Source organism: Culex pipiens, chromosome 3 (genome assembly GCF_016801865.2).
Source record: "Culex pipiens pallens isolate TS chromosome 3, TS_CPP_V2, whole genome shotgun sequence".
In the NCBI taxonomy this organism is placed as follows: domain Eukaryota; kingdom Metazoa; phylum Arthropoda; class Insecta; order Diptera; family Culicidae; genus Culex; species Culex pipiens.
The window spans coordinates 103,578,296-103,598,190 of NC_068939.1; the positions used below are offsets into that span (position 1 = coordinate 103,578,296).

Here is a 19,895-nt window from a genome sequence, read left to right on the forward strand (position 1 = left end):
AAACTCGCGGGTAATCACAATCAACTACGGCTACTCCCGCCTTATCCTCCTGGCATTCTATCGGATGAGGAAGTAAAACGTCGGTCCATTTGCATTAAAGAGGTTTTAGGTGACTCATCACACATAACCTTCGGATGCCTAGAGATGAACAGAAACTTGCAACAGAGCCCACATAAGACCCGGGGGTCGTTAAAGTGGATTGCTTTGCTTTTTTTGTCTATTTATAATTCATGCAAAATTGTTAAAAAAATCTAGACGGGGGTGGGGGTTCAACAAAACGTGACGTACTGTACTTCTCGAGGGTGGTCGGAGCTGAGCTGAGTGACAAAGTGTGAAATGGAAGGGATGAAGGGGGGGGGGGGGGGGGGGGTAATTTTGGCAGATTTTAGCGTGACATACTTTATGGATGACGCCTAATCTTCGGACGCAAAAGACCAGGGGATCACTTTGCTTTTTGTCGAGGTTCTGAAATCTATGTAATTTTCGAAATTTTGTCTCATGCTTTCTCAATCTTTGTTATGAAACAAATTGCATGAGCAACAGCTTGAAGCTCCAAAAAGACCTTTCAAATGCAGTATAGAGAATAAGAGTTCATCGTGTTTTTCAATAATGCGAGCAATTTCATGTTTCTCATGATTTCATCCCATGTAAAGACAAACAAACGCTGATAGTTTCATCGAAATCAGGACACCTCAATACGACCTCTAGAACAATCCGTGTAAGATCTTGAAATAACGCCGCTTATGGTATTTCGGATATGGTGAAAAGGAATATAAAAGTTGTAAGGTAACGAAAATCTTGCAGATTTATTGCTTCCAGCTAAACTATCTCTCAGCTCAAACTAACATTTTACTCAACAAGAGGCTTGATTGAAGTGGTGACAAAGTGTCTCTCATTAATATAATGATTCGGATCCCTATACATTTGCTGGCAATGCTGGTGTAAACTATTTCCAAAGTATATGAATATAAAAAAAGCTTCGAGAACTGATGCAACATAACATGATTCAAAAATAACAAAATAAATACACAAATTTAAAACACAAGTAGGTGCTACGATAAAAGAGTAGAGAAGAACATGTTACTAGTAAGCAAAGGAGAAATTGAAACAAAGCTACGGTACAATGACTGTCGACAGAATGAGTAACAATTGTTGTTCATTTCGGCTACTTAAAAATCTAGGAACTGTTATAAAACAATGTGCTGCAGTCAGTTTTGATGTCTGCCAATTATAAAAAAGCTAAAATTATAATGTCTTTCATTCAATATCGAAACCTAGAAACAGTTTGCACCATTTTTTATGCTGAGGAGCTGTGCGGTTCATTTCACTGTTTTTGATTGCGCGAAGAAAAACACTGTCCTGATCGTCGAGTTTGGTTATTTTGCTCATCGGTTGCTGGCCGGTGACGCCGTTTCCACCGCTGCCAGCGTCAGTGAGCGAGCACGCGGCCCCACGGCATTGGTCAACGATGAACTTCACCATGAAGCGGCGGTGATTCTCAAATGCGTGCGATTCTCCGTACAACGCGCGCAATTCCTCGCAGAACCGCAAATCGTACGCTGCCAGATTAAGGCAAAACAGAAACGAATGCAGCCGGATTTCGTTCATGCCCTCCCGCAGGATGCTCGGCGCCAGCCAGCTGAGCAGATCATCCACGTTGTCTATTGTGGCGTCGTTCAGCAACTGGCCAGCGTAACGGAACAGTTCTTCGAAATTCCTACCATCGTCCTCGTCGTAATATCCAACTTCGGACATTTTAGCCAACACAAACTGACGATGATTGTAGCAGCTGTAGTCATGGATGTGCTTGCGGATGAACTTTTCCGTTTTAAAAATTTCAAACTTCAACAGATGAGGAGCCTTCATGATGGCCCACTGGCGGTGGCACCAGGCGTGATAGTTTGTGGTACTTTTATCCGCACACTTTTCGCACAAACCAATCTCGAACGACCAATCGATTGCATCGTAGCCTAGAATAAAAAATTAAAAATGGAATTATTCTTGAACTAAACAAAAAAACATTGCCCCAACTCACTTTGAAACAGGTACAACCACCGGCGATAGGCGAACGCTTCGTTTGATTTTGGCTTTTTGCTCAGCACCACCGTTGCAAATTGAAACTCTTTCGTTATGTCCAGCCGGTTCCGGGCAAACAGCTGTCTTCGGAGATTCCAGAAGGTGGCCACGTCCGGATTGATGAGGATGGCACAGTTCAGGTACTTGACGATGGAGTTGTTACCGGCCCCGAGAACGGCCAAAAGCGAGGAGCTGCCGCCTGTCGTAGTGTTGTTGTTGTTGCTGGTGGTGTTGCTGTTACTGTTGCCGGAAGAGGAGTTGGCCGAACCGTTTGCACCCGTTGGTCGGCCACATTCGGTCTTGTAGCGCAGGATCAACCGGTGGGCGTATTCGTAGATGTACTTTACGCACCACGATTGTAGGCCCAGATTGTGCTCCGCGTGAATAACCGGAGATTTGTTCGTGTTGGATGGCATCGGGATTATCTCAAAGCCCGTGCTGGAAAAAATGAAATTATACCATATTTCTTGAGTGGATAAATAAATAAATAAGAAAACTCTAAACATCATAAAGCACATAAACTATATAAATACATATATACTGCCCATGTTCGCATAAATGTCCCATATGCAAAAACAGCAAGCTGAGAAAAACGCAAGGCATGTTTGTTCCATACATAAAGCTACGTGTTAAGTTTTCACAAAAAAAGTTGATTTCCTCCAGATTTATAGAACAAAGTACAAACTGGATGTTTTAGACTCTTTTGAAAGAGCACACGATTTTGAAGCATCAATAACTCAAAAGTGATGAAAATGTATATGGGACATTTATGCGATCATGGGCAGTATAGCTAAACTGTCTGATGATGCAGTTTGGTTCAAAATTGTGTGATATTCCAGAAAGGCCTACAACATTCAACACATTATTGTAGAAATCAGGAGGAAATCCATTTTTCGCGAAAACTTAACACACAAAACTTAACCAAACCATAATTGCATATTTAGTATTATCTACCGATGAACTTTACTAACATGAATTACGTTTATCAACGCCTTTATCTTTAAACTGTGTCTTTTGCCAAAAAAAAAACTTTATATTTCATTTAACTAAAAATATAAGCCACATAAAGGCTTTAAAACCATGAACAACATTTAACTCGAGACTCGTTTCATTGAATTCTTTTCCGCTTCGCTTCTAGGTTACCAATTAAAATCTGTCCCCCTGCATACCAATTTAAAAATTGCGTATATCTGATAGCAACAGATCTTCGTAAATCATACAGAAAAGCATCAAATGGTTCCATCACGCGATAGCGGAGAACTTTTTATGTTTTCTTCACTAACCGCGGTAAAACGATGGCCGTCGACGGCGCGACACACCCTCGGGACCCGTGGCGACAACGACGACGACGACAACAACGTTAACGAAGCAGATTGAATTGACCAATTGGCAGGAATTAATCTCAATTTAAACAAGTCAAAAGTGGCGCACAAAGTTTTTGGGTTTCAGGGCAAGTGGTCTTGAATTTGTCATTTGAAATACTTTCAAAAAGAGGCTCATTATTTTTATTAATTTAAGAAGGTATTCGATCTGACCTAATTAAACATCCCAAGATATTGCAGTAACTTCAAGTGTAATCTGTTTCGTTCCATTCTTTTTTGCAATTGACCTCCAGATCAATGACAACGGTTTCCTCTCTGTGCAGATCAACCGTACCATTATTCTCAATTATATTTTGCGCGCGTGATCAATTGGATTGTCCCATTACGAGCCCGGGCAGCCCCCAGATAGTCGTCCGTTCCCGTCCTTGACAAAGAATGAACGACTTCTGCCACTCGAGTACTCACAGCTCGGGGTCCTTGAGGAACACGGCATCGATCTCGTTGATGATTTTTTCGCAGAACGCGTTGCTATCGTCCGTGTCCGCAGCTTCCGAGGCCATCATCGTGTCCCGAAACGGTCCTGGTTCCACTCCGTACAAGCTGTGTGCGCGGTTCCCCGGTTCTAAAGCGCCTACTGCACTGCGACCAACTCTCAAAACGCAAGCCAAGACAGACACGACGCACGAACGACCCGAACAGCACCGAACTCTACCAAATAATGGCCAGCATCGAAAAAATTGCGATCCGCACGTATTATTTTGATCTATTTTGATAAACGAGAGCGACCCGCGGGAGAAACGTCAAGAGCGGGAACGCACTGGAAAGTGAACCTTTTGACAGTTGCTCGAATCAGCTGTGTTGTGTTTGATTGCGAAATTTGGAAAATAATGCACTAAATTATATCGTGATTTCCAAATCCTCCGTAAATCTCCTTGTTGCGCACTGAAATGGCATCGAAAGTGGTGGCCACGGCTACCGTGAGGGCGCTGAAGAACCGTAAACTGTTACCAACCCGGGCGGCACTCACTTTGGTAAGATTTTAGCGCCAGATCGCTTCTAAGCAAAGTGGACGAAAAAATTAACAAAATTTTGCGTTGCAGACTCCCGCGGCGGTCAACAGAATCAAGCAACTTTTGCAAGGGAAATCCGAATACGTGAGTTTCAGCATGAAGGTCGTTATCCCCGGTGATTAATGATTAACTTGTTGTTTATAGATTGGGTTAAAGGTCGGTGTCCGGCAGCGGGGATGCAACGGATTGTCCTACACCCTCGATTATGCTACAACCAAAGGTTAGTTGACTTATATAAGAGCGTCGAAAACAACATTGACTTATTCTAGAAAGTGTTCTTTGTAAACATGTCTAAATTAGACATTGGGTTAAATTTAAATTTTAACACACTTTCACATTGAAATTATGCTTCCAAAACGCGTTTTAAATTTAAATTTCCGGTTTGTACACCTCCTTGCCCTGATAAAAAGTCTGACTAACAGGATATCGTTGCCAAATAAAATTACAATTTAAACTGTAATTGTAATTGTAACTGATTGTTTATTTGTGACGAGAGCCTGTTAGTTTACATCTTTTTATCAGGTTAAGGAGGTAACTTTAAGATAGAAAACGGAGATAGAAACTACACCAAAGTAATATAAAGATCAATCTCGGATTAGTTTTCAAAAAGCCGTAAAAGCCATTGGTAAACAAAGTCCTTTTTGCATCGGTATTCGAAATACTTACGAAAAACCAATATCAAAAATGCTCGAGATTGTTCATCTACACGTCCTTCAAGTGCCCCATACTTGAAATAAATGAAATTTTGTTTCATTTTCGAGAAAAACGAAAATTAGTGTCAGAGGTCACAGTGGCTCTTACGGCTTTTTGAAAACTCACCCGAGAAATGAATGGATGCTTTCAAGCATTTTTCTGATTTCTCGAAAAAACTTATTTCTAAAATTGACATGTTTCCACTATTAAGACCGGGCCATGTGTTCACTCTTCCGCCTTATAAGAAAAGAATTGGGAGTTCAATTCCCGATATTGACAATTTGACCTTCTAGACCCACCATCACGTATACATATCGACTCAGAATCAAGTTCTGTGCAAATGCCCAGTTAGAATTTTGGCTCGAGCTTCGAGTCGATTTAAGCTCGATCTCGAACCAAATTGACTCGAGACAAAATTCTCGCTGGGTTTCTGTGCGAGTGTGTGTAGGTGTGTTTACAAAAAAAAATGTTACTCGACTATCTCCAGACTGGCTGAACGGATTTTTACCAATTTGGTCTTATTCAATCAGTATTGGGTTCCCATTTGTCTCTATTCAAAATCAGCAATTTTAAGAACTTAAAAAAATCAGCAAGTTTGAGAACTTCAAAAGTTATCGTAAGCTACAAAAGCTTTTTGTAAGAAACACCTTCTTATTGTATATTTAAAATACATTTCTTAATCCATCATTAGGTGATTGATGCCTTCTTCACATGTTCAAAGTAATTTAATTTAATTTCTAAAGCCGGCTGGTCCAAACCTAATCGCAGCACCGAAAAGGACCTAATAAAAATAAGTTCAAGAAGTAAAAAATATACCTGGTACAGACTCCAGTTGTGATCAAAAGATCACCAGTTGTGTTGGTCCGAGCCTGGATTTGAACCCTGATATACCGCTAACGAGGCGGAAGCGTTACCACTGGGCTACGTGGCTCGGTCAAAGGATCTGAAATGCTGAACAAAATTTAAATAGGTCATTTGAAAATTCCTGTCAATAATATCGAGATATTTACTTCACTTTTTGCAACAACAAAAAACTGCAAAATGTATTAAAATTATGAAGAAGGATGCGTATCGAAAAAGAAATCGAATTGCCAATAAAAACTATATTCTCCTTTAATTTCAGACAAAATGGACGAGGAAGTCGTTCAAGATGGCGTTAAAGTTTTGATTGACAAAAAAGCACAACTTTCCCTGCTAGGTGAGTAACGACACCCCGTATGAAAACCATTGAATATTCCACAAAATATTTTCTTCAACTTCCAGGCACCGAAATGGACTTTGTAGAAAACAAACTTTCTGCGGAGTTTGTTTTCAACAATCCCAACATCAAGGGCACGTGTGGATGCGGCGAATCTTTTAGTATTTAAGGCACTGGCTGTACATTAGTTTGCTTTAGTTGTAGAGAAAAATAAACCCACAAATTTCGACATGTTTAATGTAATGAACTACTAGGCTTACGAGATGTTTGTTGTTTAGCAAATAAAATACTTTAAACTTCATTTGGTTGATTTTTTCCCCTGTAAATTTTCCCTTATAAATTATTAATTTTGCTCGAATAATTTGATTTTTTGTTAAACCCTGTAAGCACTTGAGCAGTGTACGAGTCTTTAGCATCCCTAGTCGCATGGTTCGCTTTCAGAATGATCCTTTCGTTTGAAACCACGTTTCGCACAATAATAGAGATATCCACGCGCGAGAGTGTGTAAGTTTTTACAAAATTTACACGCAGACTAAGGCAAATCGAGTAGAATGATTCGTCTGTCAAAATCAGCTGTGTTCTTTGTTATACCACGAGCACGTGGTAAACAGCTGGTTTTTACAGACGATTGATCTACTCGATTTTTCTATGTCTGCGTAAAAAAAATGTAAACAAAATCAGCTGCTTGGAATTCAGCCAATCACAATCGTTCAAAACCAAAACAATACTTTAAATACAAATACTAACACAGAATTATGGTGTGCGTGAGAGAAACCGTGGAGATCTCTATATTTAGATGATTTAGATTGAATCTCTGGTTTTATTTAATAACTCTTTAAAGTTGCAATTAACTTTAAATTTATGAAAACACGTATTTTTTTAAATTTTCATATCTAGTTTTTTATATTAAAAATAGTTAAAAATCATTAGTGAGTTTCAAAATCTAAAAAACGAACGCACCCAGGAGTCGATAAGGCAGATCCGCCAGAACGTACGTCTGTTCCAGTATCAGCCGAGCAGTGACAGCTTTTGTCAGACTTTTTTCCTTCGCTGACTCCAATATTATTCCCGATTAATCATCCATAATCTGGTGTCTTGGTAAAAAGTCGAAAAAATGTTGTTTTAATCGCTCGTAAATGGTTAAAATCGAGACAAATATGGTGTAAAAGTGATCCTCTGTTACCGGTGTGCACAGGTAGGTGAAACATTAGTTATCGGATGTCGAATTCGGTCGATTTTCCGGCCAAACATCGTATTGACAAACTTTAGCTTTTGTTGCCTTTGGTGTTGTTTGCGCTGCAGTAGGCGTGCGAACATTGAAAAAATCAGCCTACTGCGGTCGTGGAGGACGAAAAGGGCCTCGCAAAACAAAGAAAATGTTTGCGGAAGTTGTCAAAGAACCGTTTTTTCTGTTTTCGTCTTTTCAGCGAACATCAGCGAACCTACCCCCCAGGAAGAGGATCGGATCGCTGGGAGTGGTGGCAACGGGTTGAGGAGACGGGTGACATTGGGCGGATTGAAGCGGGGGGGAAACAACAAGGGCCATCATGGCAGATATGATGCGAATGAGTGGCAGCGGGGGAGCCATCGGCGGATTCCAGCGGGACAAGCTCGGTTCTCCGTCGACTGGTTCCGAGGACGGCGGAGGCATCGATCTGGGGGACATTGCCCAGGAGTTGGACCAAGACGAGTTTGACGGGCCGACCACGTTGAATGGTAGGATTTGATTTGTTTTTGTACTAAATTAACACATCTATAGCATTCAGGAGCACGAGTTTCTTCCAAGACTCAGTGTCTGCTTCCAGCATCTCGGACATAATCGACGTCAGAACCTATACCGTTGCCAGTCAATCCAGCAGTAGTTGAATCCCAAGTCATAACACCAACGCATTTGAGTCTACGGCTCAAGTGTTCATTCAACGCAACTCCGCACTCTAAAACACTAACGCACGTTTCGTTTCGCCACCGTCTAGGGGATCGTCCCGCCATAACGGCTCCGCCGGAGAGCGAGTGGTACCACGGTCGGCTGGATCGGTTCAGCGCCGAGCAGCGCTTGAAATCGGCTTCCCGCTTGGGCAGTTATCTGGGTACGTCTGCTGGTCAAGTTGAGTTATGCTGCGTAGAATTGAACAACTCTATCTTTTTGCAGTTCGTGAGAGTGACCGCAAGCCGGGTTCGTACGTGTTGAGTTATTCCGGGAGAACTGGCATCAATCACTTTCGGATTACGGCTGTGTGCGGAGATTTCTACATCGGTGGGCGGCAGTTCTTTTCGTTGAGCGATCTCGTCGGTTACTACACGTCCTGTAGCGATTTGTTGAAACGGGAAAAGCTAGTTTATCCGGTACCTCCGCCGGAGCCGGTCAATGATAAAAAGCGAGTTGTGGCGATTTTGCCGTACACAAAGATGCCGGACACGGACGAGTTGACGTTTCAGAAGGGGGACATTTTCTTCGTGCATAATGATATGGGTGATGGCTGGCTGTGGGTGACCGCCCATCGAACCGGCGAACAAGGAATGATCTTCCGTGAGTTGGTGGAAGATTTGGACCCGGCAATCGATCCCAACACGGTGTTCTCGTGGTTCCATCCGACTTGCTCAAAGAACGAGGCTGTTGATATGCTGGTCAAGGCTGGACCCGGAAGCTTTCTGGTGCGGCCAAGTGACAATTCTCCAGGAGATTATTCGTTGTTCTTCCACATCAACAACCAAATTCAACGCTTTCGCATCGAGAAAAAGGGCGTCCGCTATCTGATGGGTGGCCGTACGTTCGAGTGTCTGGACGCGGTCATCAATCGCTACCGAAAGGAGCAAATCGTCGAAGGGCACACGCTGATGCATCCGGTTGTCAACGGAAGCCAGCCGGAGCTGCATCCACCGAACAGTGTCGCGAGTGCCGCGGAGAAGATTTATGCCACGCTGCGCGAGTGTCGCGACCAGAACATTCTGAAGAAGACGAAGGGTATTAAGCACCACGGCTATCTGCTGAAAAAGTCGGACAAGACGAGCAAGTGGAAGCAGCTGTACTTTGCGCTGCTGGTCGAGGGCTCCGAAACTCATCTCTGCTTCTACGACAATCCGAAGAAAACCAAACCGAAGGGCTTGATCGATCTGTCGTGCGCGTATCTGTATCAGGTGAGTTGACTCTTATGAGTTGTATGTATCTTTGAGATAATAGACCTATCTTCTCCTTCGCCAGTGCCATGAGTCATTCTGGGAGCGAAGCTGCGTTTTCCAAATAGTCGAGCGTGCGCTGCCGTGTCTCGCGACAATAACCTATCTGTGTGCCAATAGTCAGGAGAGCTACGTCGAGTGGGTGAACGCGCTCAAGTCACAGTGCGTGTCCCAGCTCAGCAAGGCCCAGTCGAAGGTGCCGCGGCTGCGCGAACTGCGCTGTCTGAATCTGCACATCCTGGAGGCGCATCGGCTGCCGTTCAAGCTCGTGCCTAACCCGTACTGTATCGTGTCGCTGAACCAGGTCAAGGTGGGCAAGACGCGCGTCAAGATCGCACCCGATCCCGTCTGGGAGGAGGAATTTGTGCTGGAGTAAGTTTTGCTTTTTAGGGATGATAAGTTCGTCGACTAATAGGAATCGTTTTTAGTGATGTCCCGCCGGATGTGGTGACCGTTACCATCACCGTACTGAGCAAGGGCAAACGTGGTAAGGATTCGGAGGTGGCCGAGCTGATCGTGGACCTGTGTGGGCTTAAGAACGGACAGGAAACCGAGGAGTGGTACCCGCTGATCGGGATGACCCCGATGGGCGAGTGGGGATCGATCCGTTTGCGTATACGATATCTGGACGACTTGGTCATGCCGTGCGAGGTAAGTTGAGCTTGGGGTTTCGAGTCAAGAAGTCTGTTTAACACTTCCGGTGATATTTGCAGGAGTACAGCCCGTTACAGCAGCTGCTGGTCGAGGCGGAATTGAATGCGGTTCGTGCGTTGTCCGAAATCTGTCACAACGATCGCATCCCGCTGGCCACCTCGCTGTTGAAAGTGTTCCGTTACGAGAAGCGTGAAACCGAACTGCTGAGAATCCTGTGCCAGGCGGAAGTGGCACGGGAAAACGAAACGACAACGCTCTTCCGTGGCGCCTCGCTGGCCACCACCCTGATGGATCTCTACATGCGTGCCGAGTGCACCGTTTTTCTGCAGTCGGCCGTGTCCGACACAATCCAAAGAATACTCGAAAGTAAGCAGTCAGGAGAGCTGAACCCAACCAAAATGGACGTGAACGACGACGCATGCTCAAACGCGGAATTTTTGCTGATGATCCTGGACCAGGTGACGCAGTCCATCTTCACCTCGCCAGACGCGTGTCCCCGGACGGTTCGCTTCATCTGCAACTGTCTGCAAAAGTCCGTGGTCGCCAAGTGGCCATCGCCCAGCGAACGGTTAGTGCGGACCCGCGTCGTCTCCGGGTTCATCTTTCTGCGCTTGCTGTGTCCCGCCCTCCTGAATCCTCGTCAATTTGGTCTAGTCAGCGAAACGCCGCATCAAATGGGCACTCGCACGCTCATTATGGTCGCAAAGTGTTTGCAAAATCTCGCAAATCTCGTCGAGTTTGGTGGAAAGGTAAACGTTTGTTATATCGCGTTGCAATTGCTATCCGATTCAAGTTTCTCCTTCGTTCAATGCAGGAACCGTACATGGAGGTGGTCAACCCGTTCATCCTGAAGAACAAGGAACGCATGATTGTGTTCCTAGACCAGCTGTCTTCAGTGACCGATCCGAACCCGCCACCCGGGTGCATGATTGAGCAGACCAATCCGGTGCTGTCTAGCTCGGATGCCGGTAAGTGCTACGCTCTACATGATAAAAAAAAAACAATAAATCAACCAAACTTTCAAACAGGACGCGAGCTGGCCACGATCCTGCACATTTGCGTGTCCTACCTCCCGGAGCTGCAGTCGATGAGCAAGACCAACACTTCGCTCAAAAAGCTCGTCACCGTCACGGAGATGCTGTCGAAGCACAAGCTAAAGTACCGCGAGATGATTAGCTAAGTCAGTCAGTCACACAGTCAGTGATGAAGAAATTGATATTTTGCTCTCTTGACACAAAAAAAATGCTAAATTTACGGTCAACATTTACAACACAAGGAAAATTTATATATATATTCTGCATATATTCATGTTCGTAATAAGGCGCAGAGAAATCGCATGTTTAACAGTTTTCAGCAACAACAACAACAAAAACAGTCAATGTAGGAGAAACAAGCTTAATTTGTTCTATCGCATGAAAGAAGGATGGACACGTGATGGCATAGAAAACAATCGTTCTTAGCATTTTACGGTACTCAGGAGAGGTAAATTTATAGGTTTAACTTGATAACCACAGGGAAAAATTAAGAAGGAAAAATCAACCGCAAATCACCGCCTCGTAACAATGAAGGGCGTCGCACAAAAATGTCATGTGTTTTAAAAGGTTTGGATGTTTTTAGTTTCCAAAATAAGCAAAAAAGAAAACAGATAATTTTATTTTTATCCGCAAAATATATATCGCTTCTTTAGAAATACAGGGCTTTTCAGTAAAAAAAAGATATTATTTCCACTACTCAGTCATTAACAATTCAAAACGTGGTTAAAATTTGAGAGAAAGCGACAGAATTGAGAGGAAACATTAGTGGATTCCCGTCTATTTCCCCCCAAAACACGTTGCGTCTTTCCTCAACAGTGCTCTATATTCGTATCGTATCAACAGAATTTTTATCTACTCCGATATCTCCCCAAAAAAACACACACACAAGGATTAGCTCACATGATTAAGTGTATTGGATCAGTAACGAACGCAAATCTAGCATAGCCCGGTAGAGTGCGGAGGAAGTAACGCAACGGGACAAAGTGAAACGAATTAATTTTAGTGGAAAAGCGCATAAATGGTAGGGAAAAAAGGGCATGAGTTTGTTTATACCAAAAGACGTGGAAAAAAATCAATCCTCAGTTTTACTCTTAAGAATACCGATTTGTTTCGCCTTAGAGACGGGCGCACAGCTGCCAACAAAAGAAGAAAATAAACCTTTGTAGAACCAACGCCATTTTAGTTTATATAAAGTCTTACATTATATACTGTATGTGTTTTTTTTTCAATGTCATAAACTTTTTCTATTTGATATATATTTTATCTACCCTGTCATCCAGAGCAATTAGGCCAAGCTTTAGCCCAAAACAATTCTCAATGCATTTTTATAAATATTATATATACTTGACGTAAAATGTAACAAATAATAATCTATAATAAAACGATTAGAAAAAAAAGTTAAGCAATTTATTTTTGAAAGTTCAGAACCATCCATGCAAAATAAAAATCACGTTAACTGGTTTAATGGAATTAGAGCGTCTCCACCGATGGGGGTAAATCAAATTTGATCCCGTTTTATAGATACCGACGTTTATTTTGCCACCTTACAAAAACTTCGATTTTCACACCGTGGGATAGCAAATTTTGCTACCGATTGAACTTCGCCGCTAAGGACAAAAATGTGTTCTATTTTATTTTTTTTGTCAGCTATCAAAATCACAATTCTAGAGTTTTTTTTGAAAATGTCCTATAAACATATCCAGAGTCTTTTTTTAAAAAAAAGGTCCTATATACTATTGTCTTTCATATGTTTATAAGACCTATTCAAAAAAAACTCTAGATATAAAACACAATAGGTTATAGAACCTTTAAAAATCTCTAGAATAACACATTGATTCGAAAAAAACTCTATGTCCACATATCAAAACTTTACGTAGTCTACGCCATTCCGGTTATATCTGTGACATAACTACTTTTACTTTTAGTTTGAATTAATGGGTTAGGTGTAGAAAGGCTGGAATTTTTGATATTGATGATGTTTGTTTTATTAATATTCAATGTAAGTTCATATTTAGAAACTATCAAAAGGTCATGTTTCAAATTTAAATCATTTACAGAGTTAAGTCTACCGATATAAAATAAAGAGGAATAGTCGGCAAATAATATAAGATCACCTTTAAGAGGTAAACGAGAAAAGTCATTAAGATAAATAATAAAAAAACAAAGGACCAAGTACAGAACCTTGAGGGACTCCAACATCAATTAAATTCATTAAACTACTTATTTCATTAAAACAAACAAATTGAGAACGATATGTAAGATATTTTTTGAACAAGTCTAAAGCAACACCGTGAATACCTGCAAATTTAAGTTTGTCAAACAAAATATGTCCATCTACCGTGTCGAATGCTTTGGACAAATCCAAAAACAGCCCCAACACGTCGTCACGATTATCAAGATCATGTTAAATTTTATTCACAAGATCAACAACAGCATTAAAAGTTGATGATCTTTCATGATCAAAGGTTCCAATACCCTAAATACTGCAATCTGATTGATAAAATGACTCGACAAAGGATTTGTTAGAGCGCCTTGAGATAGGACACGAGAGAAATGGATGGGCATATACGAAAGTAGAGTCAAGATTACAGAACACTCTCAAAACACGAACGACGAATTATCGAAAGATATCTGCTCGTAAACCTTCCATGCTACAAAAACTGTTTATGGATAAGAGGTAAAGATCTATGGTTTTTTTTTTCAAAAGTAATTAGTTTTATCGAATTTATTAATAAACTGTTGTTCGACGGTTTCATGATTTGAAATTGAAACTTTGCGTCAATTTTTTTTTTATTCAAGGGTCTGAAATTTTTAAGGAAGAATCCGGAATTTTGAAACGAGATTTGAGTAAACTCTTTCACGTCTAGAATTTTTAATTTCTGAAATTTTGGGGAATCTCATAAAATAAAAGACCTTGTAGTTGAACCTGATGGAAAAGGAGAGCTGTGATACAGTACGATAGGTAAACATCGATTTTATAAACTTTATTCGCACTCACAATGTCATTCAACACTGATGACCCCTTGCTTCTGGGCCGACAGCGAAACCTGCAGGTCACTTTCCTTTTCCTCATCTCCGAGTGCTGGCTGGTTCAGGTCGGCTGCGGCCGATATCATTTCCAGCAGTCCTTGCACCTCGAGAAACTCGTTCAAAATTTTCTCCTCCTTTTTCAGTCTTCGCGACAGATTGATGAACATTTTACCGACGTCAGTTCCAGCAAATTGGCCAAAATCTTCCTCGTACACGTCCAGCAGGATGTTGGCTGCATCAACCAGGGTGGGCGTAAACCGGTAGTCGCCGATGTGGCGCAAGACAAAACCGATGAACTTTACCAGAAACGAATGCTTTCGGTCCTTCAGTGCCCGCTGCAATCCTTTCCGCCGGATGAGTTCCTTGATGAGGGCGACCGTTTTTTCCGGGGTCTTTCCCATGACACTCGCGACAAACACGCTGTCCAGCGCGCGGTTGTATTCGTACTTTTTCAACATGCGATCAAACTGTTCAATTTTATCGTGTCGAAAATCCGTGATTTGCTGATCCGCGCTTTCGAAAATGTTGTTGAACCGGGCGCGACCTTTGCTGCGAGCTTTGCCCTTCTCTTCCTCGTCCTTGCCCTTGTCGCTGTCCCTTCGGTGGATGGCTATAAGTCCGTCGACCATTCCCGTCACGAGGGTGTCGTCATTTTTGGACACTCCCAAGCTCAGCACTCCGTTCGTGTTGTCGATCGTGTGAACAACCTGGTACGTAGCAATGTCGTAGATCTTCACGTGTCGGTCCAAGCTTCCGGAGAGCAGCCGTTTCCCTTCGCTGGCCAGCTGCAAACAGGTTACGGTTTTGTGGTGCTGCGACAGTTGAGCAATCTTGCGTCCTCCGGCCAAGGCATCGTATACGTTGACGGAGGTGCCTCCTGCGCTGATAAAGATACCGCCACTAGGAAGGAAAATCAACGACTCTACCGGACTTCCGTGGTCCAGCGAAAGCACCTTTTCGTTGGTTCTGGTGTCGTACATGTTGATCTTCCGGTCGTATCCTCCCGACAGGATTATATTCGGACTAACCGGGCTTGTACAACCCGCCCGGACGTAATCCGAGTGCTCCGAATATGTGGCCAAATGTTTCTCCGTGGCAATGTCCCAGTAACGCACGGTTTTATCATCGGAGAAGCTGCTCACGTGGTGGCCATCGGCGTTGAAGAACGTCCTGTGAACGGGTGCTTTGTGGCCCTGGAAGAACCGTAGAATTGACTTTGTGGACACATCGAACAGTCGCACCTTGCCGAGGTCATCGCCCGCCACCAGCAGGTTTCCATCGTTTCGGAACGAACCGCAGTGGGCACCCTCCTGGAACTTGGTAATGTTCTTCACGACTAGCTTCGTGACCGGGTTGTAGATCTGCACGCGAACGGACGCCGTCACCGCAAACAGATACGGCTCCACCGGACTAAAATCGATGTAATCGATTGCGCCAAATTCCTTCACGAGCGTCGGAACCTGAAAGTTGAAATTATTTTGTTCATATTAAATTCCACTCCACAAATCATACACCGCAAAGTGCACACTTACTCCAAGCTTCTTCCAGTAGATTGTGTCCGGTGAGAATGTGGTGGCGGTTTTGGCGTATATTTGCGCGTTGATCTTCTTAAAGTCCGCCATTTCATCAGTTTGAATATTTCAGCACCAAAATCATAAGAAATTTTAAATCGCCGGATAATTTTTGTGGTCGCACGTGGAGAAGTGTTTTGTTTTGAATTGTGTTTGACAGTGATCAAATGGACCGATTAATGAAGCCCCCACTGTGAACTACCGAAAAGGGCTAACCCAGCGCTCCAAAAAATATTAACGTATGTTCCAAAAAGGCGTACGCAATATAAAAATTGCATTTGGTTGTTTTTTTAGCTGGTTCACATATTCCTCTAAATTTTCTTGTGAAAAAGCAAAACATTCAACAAAGGTTTCAATTTCGATCCATCTTCTTATGCTCCAAGACGAATCCGAGTAGAACGCTTTTTGCTGACCCATCGCACTCCACTCTTTTCAAAGTGTAGTTTAGCATACTAGTTTTGACAGCTCTAAAAGTAAACACGTCACGTCGATGGTCGATCGGGACACAAATTTGTTTCGCAAATTTCAAATTTTTTTGTGATATTCGGATATTTTAAAGTTTGTAAACATGGTAAGTTTGATCTCACACTTCTAATTTAAGTCATTAACCAAAAGCGGCTCTCATTTCGTGTTGCAGAGTGCGATATTCAACTTCCAAAGCTTGCTGTCGGTGATTCTGCTGATGATCTGCACCTGCGCCTACCTCCGATCACTCTTCCCGAGCATCATCGACCGTAAAAAGACCGGGTGGGAATGAGCATCATTTTGGCCTGCTGAGTTTCTCAACTTTATTTTCTTTTCACAGAATGTTGGGCATTTTCTGGAAGTTGGCGCGTATTGGCGAACGGAAGTCTCCCTGGGTTGGCCTGGCCTGCGTCCTTATGGCAGCCTCGATACTGTTTTACACGTAGATTAGGAAGTTGCATTTACGATATTTTTCAAATTGATTATTCTGGCATTGAAAATTGTATGAAAGTCTTAACTGTATCATATGCATGTAAAAAAAGCAGACAAATTCGTAAAAGCATTATAATTAACAGAGAAATCCTTCCCAGTCAACTCAGTCGGAATTCTGAAACAGAATTCATTTCGAATCGTTTACGTATTTCGTTTCAAACGAAATTACCGGTACGTACACGGAATCGGTTTTGCGTTTGAAACGGAAAACGTAAACGATTCGAATTGAATTCCGTTTCAGAATTCCGATTGAGTTATGGCCTATCTACAATCACTTTACTTAGAAAATTGTACTTAGCGTAGGAATTTGAATCCATGCAAAGGAATCTGATCTTCCACAATGATAAAGTAAGCAAATTGGTGACTTGACGTATGGTTTGGAAAATTTCAAAACCTACGGCAAGTTGACGTTTCTATATCAAAGGTAAACAAACTACTGCATAGCAACGTATAACAGCCCAGCAAGTTTGCTAAGTTGATTGTAGATGACGACAGTAAGTTACGTACTATTTCTAATGGCCTATCTACAATCACTTAGCTTAGAATAGTTAAGTAAAGTAAAACTTAGAAAATGTACACAACTTACGGCCGTCATCCACAATCAACTTAGAAAATTTGCTGGGCTGATATACGTTGCTATGCAGTTGTTTGTTTACCTTTGATATGGAAACGTCAACTTACCGTGACGACAGTAAGTTACGTACTATTTCTAATGGCCTATCTACAATCACTTAGCTTAGAATAGTTAAGTAAAGTAAAACTTAGAAAATGTACACAACTTATGGCCTATCTACAATCACTTAGCTTAGAACATCTAAGTAAAGTAGTTACTTAGGAAAGTCTGCAACTTACGTTCGTCATCCACAATCAACTTAGAAAATTTGCTGGGCTGATATACGTTGCTATGCAGTTGTTTGTTTACCTTTGATATGGAAACGTCAACTTACCGTAGATTTTGAAATTTTCCAAACCATACGTCAAGTTTCTAATTTTATTCCTTTTCATTGTAGAAGATGCAGGCCAAGGATTGATATCTAAGAGCATGCAATGGCACTGACCTTGTTGCGTGCGCTTCGGTTGACGTCCACGTAAGGTACATCCTGGAAGGAGCGTAACTAACTACATCCGTAGTTCTGTTAGATGTAATTGTGATTGTAGACGGTATTGTTTTGATTCGCAGTATGTTGAGTCAACTGCTGTGGATGTACCTGAAACATCGCACAACGGGGTTTCTCTTCTCTTCATTCTCAGCTACCACCTTCTCCTATTTTTATTTTGCTCTTCTGATTCCCAATTCTTCACTGATTCTTCTATTTAATATACAACTTTTGATTTTACTTTTACTAACTTTTGATTCTCTTATCTCTCAAAGCTTTGCCACTCTTTTCTATCAATTGATACTGCTGTAACAAACTTTGTTTTGTTTTTTTTTCTTAAAAATATACTTTTCCTTAATGTACTAGTAATATCAAGTCTATTTATCATTCGCCTAATCTTTTTTGATTTTATTGCGAATTTATTTATTTGAATAATTCTTTATCTGTCCTATAAATTATCATTACTATAATCTAAGCTTGTTTTGTATCTCTATTTATTAACTATTGTCTAATTTTACATCTAATACATCTAGCTTCTCATTTTTTTTTTTTCAAAATACGCTCATCATTCTCTTACTATTGATACTTGATTTTTATAAAATAAATTCTCTTTTACTGTCTATTGTTTTCAATCTTCACCCTTTTTTCAAACAAGTGAGGTTTGAGCCCTTACTCAATTTATGGAATGGTTAAAGGATTAACACAAGTATTACTATTGTATTTTTGGTAAACTTTTATGACATGCTTAGGACCAAAAATTGTAACAAAACACCGCGACAAAAGAAATAGCAACAGATAAACAGACTCAACAATAGGGAAGATTTCAGGAGAAAACAATACACAGTAAATAACAATAAGTTTTTGAATTCAAACTAAAAATAAAACAGTTTTTGCTTTAATGAAAGTTAATAGGCACACTTTAAATGGTTAGGCGCTTATACTTACATCAAACCCTACGTAATGTACCACCCCCGGCCGAGTTAAAATGCGTAACCGGAAAAGAAGGTGTGCATGCCTGGCACGAACACTCAAAGCGTGTTCTAGCGTGCTGCTCGTACTGACTCAGAGCAAGGGTGAGATGTAGGTGTAAGGGCAGTGCGTGTTCGTCGGGAACCTAGTGCATAAGATCGGTCAAGGCCCGTTCTTACACTGAAAATTGCGAATTGCGAATTTTCATTGTAGAAGATCAGATTCATTTCTATTGATTCAAACTAAGTGAAATTTTCTAAGTTAAGTACCGATGCAAAAATGACTTTTGGTAAATTGGCTTTTACGGCTTTTTGAAAACAAATTCTCTTCGCACTCTTCGACAAAGTTATTCCATGTAAAAGCTAACACACAAATGCACTAGCCTGACAGAAAAATACAGAAAAGACGTTTTTCACCATACATCTTCGCGATTTTCCCCATACAAACTTCAACGAGAAAAAGCGACCCCTAAACCCTCGCCTAAACCTTACCCGATTTGGCTCAAAATTGGCACAGTTACCTACTTATTATCGAGAAATTTAAAAAAGAGATGTGAGCCGATAACATGAAGTTAAACTTTCGCAACTGTCATGGTAAACTTCACAGAAGCTTGACAGAAAGTTTAACTCCATGTTGCACTTTTAATTGCTCGATTGCCTAAAGGATCGAGCCAGGGGGTATCTCTTTAGATTTTACAAAATTTTAAATTTGTTTGTCACTTTAGTGTGCACACTGCACGCATGTTCAAATCATCAATCCGTTTTCCTCAAAGCGGTATACGCACTTCGGAAGGAACCGGTCAAGAAAAAAAAATCAAATGGGCAGCAGCGGCAGCGCAAGCAAGTCAGAGAGGAAGAAGAATGTTTGGGACATTTTCACATAAGTTAAGTGCATTATGGATGGCCGCATAAAGCCTCCGCTCTAAATATAGACCGATTTTCAAGAAAAAAATGTAAAACATGGGGAACTGGGGCAAATGGACCCTTTGCCGTTTCGTGCGGTGGATGAAACCATCACCTATCGATTCCCCGAATTTTTTTTACGTACACT

General features: G+C 41.7%; 5 protein-coding genes across 5 annotated transcripts; 3 read left to right on the plus strand and 2 right to left on the minus strand.

Annotated features, from left to right (window-relative positions):
- Positions 1 to 782: 782 nt before the first annotated feature.
- On the minus strand, positions 783 to 4,116 carry LOC120422744 (protein prenyltransferase alpha subunit repeat-containing protein 1-like). The gene is made up of 3 exons (XM_039586287.1): positions 3,864 to 4,116; positions 2,036 to 2,514; positions 783 to 1,970 (listed from the first exon to the last, which is right to left on the minus strand). The coding sequence occupies exons 1-3, from the start codon at positions 3,959 to 3,961 to the stop codon at positions 1,258 to 1,260; spliced, it is 1,290 nt and encodes a 429-aa protein (XP_039442221.1). The 5' UTR covers positions 3,962 to 4,116; the 3' UTR covers positions 783 to 1,257.
- A 115-nt stretch (positions 4,117 to 4,231) lies between these two features.
- Positions 4,232 to 6,660, plus strand: LOC120422745 (iron-sulfur cluster assembly 1 homolog, mitochondrial). The gene is made up of 5 exons (XM_039586288.2): positions 4,232 to 4,429; positions 4,499 to 4,552; positions 4,613 to 4,688; positions 6,285 to 6,359; positions 6,425 to 6,660. The coding sequence occupies exons 1-5, from the start codon at positions 4,346 to 4,348 to the stop codon at positions 6,526 to 6,528; spliced, it is 393 nt and encodes a 130-aa protein (XP_039442222.1). The 5' UTR covers positions 4,232 to 4,345; the 3' UTR covers positions 6,529 to 6,660.
- Positions 6,661 to 7,379: 719 nt separating this feature from the next.
- Positions 7,380 to 12,509, plus strand: LOC120422729 (ras GTPase-activating protein 1-like). The gene is made up of 9 exons (XM_039586256.2): positions 7,380 to 7,554; positions 7,787 to 8,075; positions 8,333 to 8,446; positions 8,509 to 9,494; positions 9,559 to 9,905; positions 9,962 to 10,184; positions 10,247 to 10,936; positions 11,002 to 11,155; positions 11,216 to 12,509. The coding sequence occupies exons 2-9, from the start codon at positions 7,907 to 7,909 to the stop codon at positions 11,365 to 11,367; spliced, it is 2,835 nt and encodes a 944-aa protein (XP_039442190.1). The 5' UTR covers positions 7,380 to 7,554; positions 7,787 to 7,906; the 3' UTR covers positions 11,368 to 12,509.
- A 1,681-nt stretch (positions 12,510 to 14,190) lies between these two features.
- Positions 14,191 to 15,990, minus strand: LOC120422746 (U3 small nucleolar RNA-associated protein 15 homolog). The gene is made up of 2 exons (XM_039586289.2): positions 15,784 to 15,990; positions 14,191 to 15,711 (listed from the first exon to the last, which is right to left on the minus strand). The coding sequence occupies exons 1-2, from the start codon at positions 15,871 to 15,873 to the stop codon at positions 14,224 to 14,226; spliced, it is 1,578 nt and encodes a 525-aa protein (XP_039442223.1). The 5' UTR covers positions 15,874 to 15,990; the 3' UTR covers positions 14,191 to 14,223.
- Positions 15,991 to 16,240: 250 nt separating this feature from the next.
- On the plus strand, positions 16,241 to 16,863 carry LOC120422747 (protein kish-like). Its single transcript, XM_039586290.2, has 3 exons — positions 16,241 to 16,393; positions 16,460 to 16,569; positions 16,628 to 16,863. Exons 1-3 carry the CDS (start codon positions 16,391 to 16,393, stop codon positions 16,731 to 16,733), a joined length of 219 nt encoding a protein of 72 aa, XP_039442224.1. The 5' UTR covers positions 16,241 to 16,390; the 3' UTR covers positions 16,734 to 16,863.
- The last annotated feature ends 3,032 nt before the right edge of the window (positions 16,864 to 19,895 follow it).